The 9,495-nt window shown below is 46.0% G+C and overlaps 1 protein-coding gene across 1 annotated transcript; it reads left to right on the forward strand.

The window, feature by feature from the left end:
- The first annotated feature begins 2,415 nt into the window (after positions 1 to 2,415).
- Positions 2,416 to 9,283, forward strand: LOC142436988 (acidic mammalian chitinase-like). Its single transcript, XM_075540306.1, has 11 exons — positions 2,416 to 2,440; positions 2,816 to 2,845; positions 4,226 to 4,427; positions 5,309 to 5,365; positions 5,477 to 5,642; positions 6,082 to 6,206; positions 6,326 to 6,449; positions 7,101 to 7,286; positions 7,781 to 7,900; positions 8,014 to 8,155; positions 9,006 to 9,283. The coding sequence occupies exons 1-11, from the start codon at positions 2,416 to 2,418 to the stop codon at positions 9,281 to 9,283; spliced, it is 1,455 nt and encodes a 484-aa protein (XP_075396421.1).
- Positions 9,284 to 9,495: the final 212 nt, after the last annotated feature.

The raw sequence follows: 9,495 nt of genomic DNA on the forward strand, positions 1-9,495 counted from the left end.
AGATCAATAGGTAACACCACGATAAATGGAGAAACGGTTGAAGTTGTCAAGGATTTTGCCTTGCTTGGATCCACAGTAAATGCTTGTGGAAGAATCCGTCAAGAGACCAAAAGACACCTTGCATTGGGTAAATCTGCTGCGCAAAACCTCTTTAGGGTATTGAAGAATACGGATGTTACTTTGACGACTAAGGTGCACCTGACCCAAGCCAGGGTATTCTCCACTGCATCATATGCATGTGAAAGTTGGCCATTAAATTAGGAAGAGCATAGAATAATCTATGCATCTGAATTGTAGTGCTGGAGAGAATGTTGAAAATAACATGTACTGCTAAAAGGACAAACCAATCCATACTGAAAGAAGCAATACCAAAGTATTCCTTAGAGGCAAAGATGGCAAGACTTTGTCTTACATACTTTGGACACATTGTCAGGAGAGACCAGTCCCTAGAGGGTGACAGACATCATGTTTGGTAAAGTCGAAGGGCAGTGACAAAGAGGAAGGCCTTCAATTAGATGGACTGACAACGGGGCTGTAACAATGAGCTCAAACTAAGAGCAGCTGTGAGGATGGCCCACAGCCGAGCAGTGTTTGACTCTGTTGTGCATAGGGTCGCTATGGGTCGGAGCTGACTCAATGGCACCTAACAACAATATTAAGCAGATTTAGACTCTTAGTGACTTTGTAGGACAGGACATAACTTCCTCTTTGGGTTTCTGAGATTTTAAATCTTTAAGGGAGTAGACAGCTTAATTTCTCTCAAGTTGCAGTTGATGCATTTGAACCTCAGACCTTGTAGTTAGCAACTCAGGGTGTAAAACTAGAGGGCTTTCTCCATTTCTTGAGGTGCTGTAGGATAGCTGTTGGACCACTAATTATAAGATAAGCCAGTCAAGCCCTTTAGCTTCTCAGGAGAACGTGGCTGTTGCCTACTCCCATAAGGATTTACACTCTCTGAAATTCTGTATCGGGTCACTCTGAGCCAGAATTTACTTGATGGCTGTGAGTCTGATACAAAAGAGTTGCCAGAGATGTAGAGGTGAGGGGCATGATCTCTCCCGGCTGGAGCAAAGGCAAAGGTTTCACGGTGGGAAGCAGTTGAAGTAGGACTTTAAGGAGGATGGTGGGAGAAGAATACAGAAGAAAACTCTGTATTTCAGACAGAAAGAATGGCCTTACAAAAAATGCCGAGGAGACAATTCTCAAGGATGGAGGACGGGGGTGAACAAGAGTCAAGGCCGTAAAGTTGAGGCCAGAATGTGTAAGATCTTAATGACAGGTGGAGCAAGGCAAACGGGGCCGCTGAAGTCCCCTCAGGAAAGTAAGGTCATATGTAAAGGAGATTTATCGTCTGGAAACTCTAAGCAGTAGTTCTACTCAGTCCCATAGGGCTGCCGTAATTGGAATCAGCTCACTGACGGGAGGTAGGTTTGGCTTGATTTGGGTTGACAGACTAGATCTGGAAGGAAGAGAAGAGGGCTGCATCTAGTATGCTCTCGCAGGTGATGAGCTCTCTGAGAACATTCACAGGCGGAGTGAAGTGGAGGGTCTGTGGTAGAAAAGGACAATCCGTTCCTATTTAATGTGGTGAGAATCTCAGTGATAATCTCTGTGAAAAATGACACTTTTCACAGAAGATGGGCATCAGAAAGAGGAGGGCGCAAGGACCCACCTGGAGGGTGTCACTAGTAGGCCCAGAGTCTGGTGGCCAGGTCCATTATACTGGAGGCAGCAAAGCTAGGCTGAGCCCGGGGGACTAAAAATTTCATGAGAGAAAAAATTCTTTATCTTTTAATTCTATTTTCCATGAACTTTTAGAAGCCCCTTCCTACTTCAGTGAAAGAGGCCTGAACAGAGACCTGAGCAGCTGGGATCACTTCCGGGGCAGCAGGCTGCAATAGAGTAGGGATTGAATAAGAAGCTGGGGGCGGGGGATGTAATAAATTTTAGGGCAAAACCCCTCAGCAATTATGACCCACTGTAACTTTGCTTCCAAAAGAACCTTGGTTTTTACAGCGAGTGGAAAAATGATAGCAATGAATTCAAAGCAAGTTAATATTTGCCTATCAAAGAGAATGTGTGAAACAGCCAATTAGTCAGTAGCCTCCCTATGCAAACAGAGACTAGAGTTCACTGTACATAAATAGATTGTGAATTATATAAGCTACTCCATAATAGAGCTTATTAGGATGGCTCCTAGACTTGAACTGAATCTTTTTGTAAAATGAAATTGAGATAGTATTGTTTCCCTACTACTAATGGGTTCTTAAATAGCCTTGAACTTTTTAAGTGTGGCCAATATCAATATTTGATTTAGAGCCGATGGTGATAAAGGCGAATTGGATCCAGCACAGAAGAGGATGGAGGGAGTATTAAAGGGCACTTGGATGAGGGAGACCCCACCACTGACGCAGGATGGCCCAGCTCACCCTTCTCACTGGTAAGGGTCTGTGGGGCACACTCTCCTTATTTTCCTGCCCTGGAGAACTTTCTTTTGCTTTCTACTCCAGACCCAAACCCTTGAGACTATTGTTATTGGTGAAAGTATGGGGACTCATATTGCTTCTTTAGTGATAGATTTTCCTGATCTTGCCTCTTGTTTGCTGGACCTTAGGGTCTTCTGAGTGGGGATAGATTGCTCTGAGTTTCCAGGAGAAATTCTGAGTCTACCAGTAGGACCTGGGAGTCGTCAGAGGCTCCCCAAAAGACCCAAAGCGGAACTGCACAAAGAAAGCTTCCTAATGCAAAGGTGAAGTCAATTGTTCACAGGGGTTACTTTGTTCCTCCAACTCACTATTGTCTCTGTTGCTTTAAGGTCTGCTGCTTCTGCTGACAGCTGAGTTAGGTGAGTAGTCTTGGGATTAAATACCATATTCCCTACCCCCATCCCACCCCCGCCTCTTTTTTTTTTTTGGCTGCTTCTTAATTAGAAAACTTAACATGACCCTCTCTTCTTCCTCTACTAAAATAATATTAAATTGATTTTTAATGAGGGCTGGCAATTCCCTAACAAACAATTAAAGGTTTGGGGCCACTTGCCTAAGAAATGTCAAATTTGAAGCCAGCTAGGTCGTGGTCTTCAAGATAAATGTTAGCAATAAAGTTAATAGTGCAAGGCATTTGGATGGTGCATTTAATTCTGTGAAAGCCTTTTCAAATCAATGATCTTAAGCCTTTAAAACAACTCTTCTTTTTGCGGTGGACAGCAAAGGTGTTAGCATTTCTTCTCAGAGACAATTCACCTGAGACAGAGATAGGTTGTGACTTGCCCCAGATGAGGAGAGGAAACCATGGCACAATGTAAATGAGCGGTCAGGAGTCCTGGCTCCTACTGGATGAGCCTTTTTATTTTCCTCTGGGTAGAATTAGTATTCATTTTCCCTCGGAAAGGGGTCCGGAGAGGTGCAAAGTGTTTGCATTTGACTGCTAACCTAAAGATTCGAACACAAAAAACACTTGTGGGAAAGAAGTCTGGGTGACCTTAGATAGTGGCTGTACTGTCACCATGGGTCAGAATCACCCCAAGGGCAGTCACCAACACCAAGAATAACGGACACAGATACAACGGCTTCATAGGCTTTTATTATCAACCTTTCTGTACTTGTGTTTCCAAAAAGGTCAACTAGACTCACGGAATTGAAGTGAGAATTAAGGAGTAACTCTAAGTAATTATTCACAGCAGGATTAGGTACATAACAAGTGCTGAATTAAGTGTTAGTGATTGTGATGATAAACATCTAGAGCAGTGGTTCTCAACCTGTGGGTAGTGACCCCTTTTGGGGTCAAACAACCCTTTCACAGGGTTGCCTGATTCATAACAGTAGCAAAATTACAGTTATGAAGTAGCAACAAAAATAATTTTATGGTTGGGGGTGGAAGTCACCCCAACATGAGGAACTATATTAAATGGTCACGGCATTAGGAAGGTTGAGAACCACTGATCTAGAGGGAGCTTGAATACATCTAAAACCCTAAAGGGTTTTTCCATCGGTGACAGGTGTTGCTTTCTATCGTTCTACAAGTCTTGCTAGAGGGATGGGACCGTCTCCAGTGCTCGAGCACTTGCTAATGGCGGGTTTGTTGGAGCACACAAGGACTACAAAGACATCTTCCTTTTAAGATGTACACTGGAGTTATTTGGAAACCTGTGCTTTCTTGGGCAACATTTCACTCCCTCGGGATCTTGCCCTTTGATAGTTTCTCACTCCCTTCCTCTGGGTCACAGGCTCTGCCTACCAGCTGACATGCTACTTCACCAACTGGGCCCAGTACCGGCCAGGCCTGGGCCGCTTCAAGCCCGATGACATCGACCCCTGCCTCTGCACTCACCTCATCTACGCCTTTGCTGGGATGCGCAACAACGAGATCACCACCATCGAGTGGAATGACGTCACTCTCTACCAAGCTTTCAATGGCCTGAAAAACAAGTGAGTGAGGAAAGGAGCAGCCAACCAGATGTACTGTGTTGATTCTGACACATAGCCCATCCCCGTGTGCGTTGAAGCAGACCTGTGCTCCATAGGGTTTTCCGGGGCTGGTTTTTCAGATGTAGATGGTCAGTCTTGCTTTCAGTGTTCCCCTGGGTGGATTTGAACTGCCAGCCTTACTTAGCCATTTTCACCATCCAGAGACTCCATGTAATTAAAATGGTCCCACTACTCATGGACACAGATTAAAACCATCTCCCATCTGGAAGTAATCCAGAATCGACACTAATGAGACACTCAATCTCCTAAGACATGGACTTCGTTCTCAGGTCAGAAATGAAAACTATGGAGACGCTGAACTCTATCAACCTTAACTAACTCCTCCCACGGCTATGCAATTTAGGAAATGGGGGTGAGAATAAGGATAAAATGGCATGTTGCTTTTCTCCTTAGTTGCTATTGACTTGACTCTGATTCCGGATGAGCTTACATGTAACAGGCGAAACGTCACCCACACTGGTGTCCTCCTCATGGCTGTTGGCGAGCTTGCACCTCCCAGCAGCGCTGCAGCTGGCAATGTTGGGTGGTGAGTCATAACGCTGATCTTCAGAAGACGATGGCCGCGCCCTTCTCCCTAGACTGTCTTAGTCTAGAAGCACCCCAAAGCCTGTTCATCACCTGTGACCCTGTGGGGATTTGAAATACCAGTGGCGTAGCTTCTACCATCGCAGCAACGTGCAAGGCACCAGAGTATGAGAAACTGATAAACTGAAAGTTAATTAGACATTTCCTGACTTCTCACTCAACATAATAGCTAATGTTGAAATACCCTATTTCTCCCCCCACCCCCAGACATAATACTTTGCTCCCCCCCCCCTTAGGAACAGTCAGCTGAAAACTCTCCTGGCTCTTGGTGGCTGGAACTTTGGAACTGCTCCGTAAGTTCTTTTGTTTGGGTTGTTTGAGGCGACTCCCTGACCAGATTTCACTACAAGGTGCTGGGACTGCTGAGGCTTTCCTTGACCCTACCTTCTTTGGGTCCCCCTCAGGTTCACTGCCATGGTTTCCACTCCTGAGAACCGGCAGACTTTCATCGCCTCCGTCATCAAATTCCTGCGTCAGTATGAGTTTGATGGGCTGGACTTTGACTGGGAGTATCCTGGCTCTCGTGGGAGCCCTCCTCAGGACAAGCACCTCTTCACCGTCCTGGTGCAGGTGAGCTGAATGTCACATCACTGATTAAAAAGCCTACAACCATTTTCACACAAAATATCACTGTGGCTATATAGAAAACCTTAAAAAATAATAACAGAAAATAAGCAGCCTCACTTGCCATTGAAACTATTACAAGTCACAGTGGCCATATGGGGCACAGTAGAACCCCTCCCTGGGGCGTTTGGAGGCTGTAAATCTTTATGGTAGCAGAAAGCCCTATCTTTCTCCCAAAGAGCACATGGTGGGTTTGAACTGCTGACCTCATAGTTTGCAGCCACTAGGGCTCCCCCCAAATTTCAGCTGGCGACAAAACACATGGAGACCACTTTCTAGTGAGGATGCTGCGGAAGGAAGGATGGAAGGTATTAATTTAACTCAACAGCCTCGTGATAGCCAACTTGAAGTTGAGATTCACAGACTTTCTCCTATTCACGGACAGGAAATGCGTGAAGCTTTTGAGAAAGAAGCTAAGCAAATCAACAAGCCCAGGCTGATGGTCACGGCCGCTGTAGCTGCTGGCATCTCCAACATCCAGTCTGGCTATGAGATCCCCCAGCTGTCCCAGTGAGTGATGTCCTCCTTGAGCATCAGATGTGACTTCTGCGGGAGTCTTAGTCACCTTGGTGTTCACACTTTGGACATGGTATCTTTTGCCTGACTCTGAATCCTTTGTCCCGCCTCAGGTACCTGGATTACATCCACGTCATGACCTATGACCTCCATGGCTCCTGGGAGGGCTACACAGGAGAGAACAGCCCCCTCTACAAGTACCCTACTGACACTGGCAGCAATGCCTACCTCAATGTGGTGAGCCCCTGCCCAGACGCACATGCACACCAGAGACGATGTTGTAAATCAAATGGAGATTCAGAAACAAGGGGCATCATAAACTTGTATTTCTCAAATGGGAAACTAGATAGTTATAATCAATTGGCTAGTTACCATTTATTTAAAAATCACCAATTCATTAACATTGAAGACAATTTTACCAGAGAGTAAAGGAGGTTAATAACCATTGTATTATTTCCAATAAAAGAATATGAGGTCCTATTCTTCATATTTTGATGATGTAGAAAATGATTCACTACTTCTCCTTTTTTTTCTATTCTCTTTGTTTTTTCCACTATTCTAACCTCTTGTACATTTCAATATGCAGAGTTTAATTATTTACCAATGAATCATAACAGTAAAATCTTGGAAAAGAACAGCTTGATTCTTCTATGATATTTTTGTGTGTGCAAAGGGTATATGTAAAGGCTCCACATTAGAATATTAGTAGTTGAGGAAGGAAGGTAGTTAAGATAAAGACATACCACAACAGAGATAGGTTGATAAGGTTCTAATACATGTTCCACATATTTCATAGAGCACGCACAAGAGAGCAAACAATGTTTAGCTGATGACAAGTATTAGGACATCAGCGGCAAGGGGCCTCTGGTTCTTCCACTGCCGTTGCAGGATTACGCGATGAACTACTGGAAGGATAACGGGGCCCCAGCCGAAAAGCTCATCGTTGGATTCCCAGCCTATGGACACACCTTCCTGCTGAGCAACCCCTCCAACCATGGCATTGGTGCCCCCATCACTGGCCCCGGCCCTGCTGGGCCCTACACCAGGCAGTCTGGGTTCTGGGCTTATTATGAGGTATGTGCCCAGCAATTTTAGTGAGCGGGAAGAACGTGGCTTTCTCCTAGTCTTGTACTTAACAGTGTCATGAACTGCATCGTTCAGCACTTCCTTGCTTCATTCAGCATGTAGTTGGAGTGGGAGGGGGCTGATTATGGCTGCTTCGGAAGAGAGACAAGACAAGCACTTCGGCTGCACAGTTTCGGTTGGAATCTCACTAGGATTCTTTAGGTCACGTGAGAATCTGAAATCGCATCAGTGAGGTTCGATCACTCTACAGAGACCAAGGCATATCTTGATTTTAGAGCTTTACCACACATTGTAAATAAGTGACTCAAATGGGACACAGAATCAGGATCCCCAATACACCAAGACATGTGCTGATAGAATTGCAAGCCTTTCTTTCCACGTAGCTTCCCTGTCTCTCTTCCCAACTTCCTCTCCCCAGCACCGTTTTAGGACTGCCACGCAGACATGTTGACCCTCTGGCCCTCTTCCTTACATCCTTTCAGATCTGTACCTTCCTGAAGAGCGGAGCTACTCAAGTGTGGGAGGCCTCTGAGGATGTTCCCTACGCTTACAAAGGCAATGAGTGGGTTGGGTACGACAACACCAAGAGCTTCCACATTAAGGTGAAACGGTTTTCTGTGGATGGTTGTTGCATTTGGGCCTGTCCCCATTTATAGCCCTGAAGTCACGGTCTGGCCTTGATATCTGGACTTAATTACATCGCTCTTGACCACAGGCTGATTGGCTGAAGAAGAACAATTTTGGAGGAGCCATGGTCTGGGCCATTGACTTGGACGACTTCACGGGCACTTTCTGCAACCAGGGAAAATTCCCACTGATCACCACCCTGAAGGATGCCCTGGGGCTGCAGAGTGCAAGTGAGTTACAGTTTGACCAGGGATCCTGAGGCTCAGGCTTGAGGGAAATTTTAAGGCTTAATGAAAGTGAGAGATCCCTTCTGCAGTTGATTTTATAGTGAGTCAGAATCAATTGGCCAGCCGGTAGGTTCGGTTGGATTTGGTTAATTTGGCTCCATTAATATTTGGTAGCGTTTCATTAGCGGTAGGGAGAACAAAAAGGGCACTGTGCCTTTATACAAAATTCATCTCACCAGCAATATTTGAACCCGTCTTATATGTGCAGCTCTCTGAATACCATGTTGTTTCCATTGAGTTGATCCAAGTCATTGCAACCCATGTGTGTCGGAGTAAAACTGCTCCGTGGAGTTGTCAAGACTGTGACCTTTTGAAAGCAGATCAGCAGGGCTGCCTTCCAAGGAATCTCTGGGTGAACTTGAACTGCCAGTCTTTGGGCTTGTAACCAAGTGTTTGCCGATTTGGACCTCCCATTATTCCTAAAGGATCTAAATTACGAGAGCCACAATTCCTGTAGAAGCTTACGAACTAGTTGGAGAGACAAAGCGGATAGAATGGCAGCAGTTAGATAAAGTATGTCAGTGAGTGCTCAAGAAAGGGATAAGAAAATATCTTGTGAGTTCATGGAAACGAGACGTCTAGAAGCATTGGGGTGACCAAGGGAGGAGAGAGAAATGAGCTGTTCCTTGCCGATGATGATGGAGAGGACAAGCAAAGAGAAGAAAGGATGGAGGGCTCACCAGACGGACAGATGCACAGGCATGGAGGAAGAGCCACAATTAAAAAAAATAAATGCCTCAGGCAGGATTGAGGAAATTCTGGGTGGCTCATGATTTGGTTTATCTCCTTTCAGGCTGCAAAGCCCCAGCCCAGCCCATTGCTCCCATCACGGAGGCTCCTAGCACTGGTGGAGGCAGCGGCAGTGACAGCGGCAGCTCTGGAGGCAGCTCCGGCAGTGGCTCTGGGGGCAGCCCCAGTGGCAGTGGCTTCTGTGCCAACAGGGCTAGTGGCCTGTACCCTGACCCCACGGACAAGAATGCCTTCTACAACTGTGTGAACGGGCAGACCTTCACTCAGCACTGCCAGGCTGGCCTTGTCTTTGACGCCTCCTGCTCCTGCTGCAACTGGTGATGCGTCCGCTGGCCACCACCGCCCTCTTTCCATCCGCAGCGCTTGTGCAATAAAAGGTTACGCTTTGCTGGATAATGGCTCCTGCGTTTTTACTGAAGGATCTTAGGTGAATCAATGACAACCTCCCAATGATATACTATTGCCTCCCCAGCCAGGCTGTTTCTGTGGTGCCCACTTTTCAGTGGGTACAGCCCTTTTCTAAGTGCTGGGGG

This window comes from Tenrec ecaudatus, chromosome 1 (genome assembly GCF_050624435.1).
Source record: "Tenrec ecaudatus isolate mTenEca1 chromosome 1, mTenEca1.hap1, whole genome shotgun sequence".
Classification (NCBI taxonomy): Eukaryota; Metazoa; Chordata; class Mammalia; order Afrosoricida; family Tenrecidae; genus Tenrec; species Tenrec ecaudatus.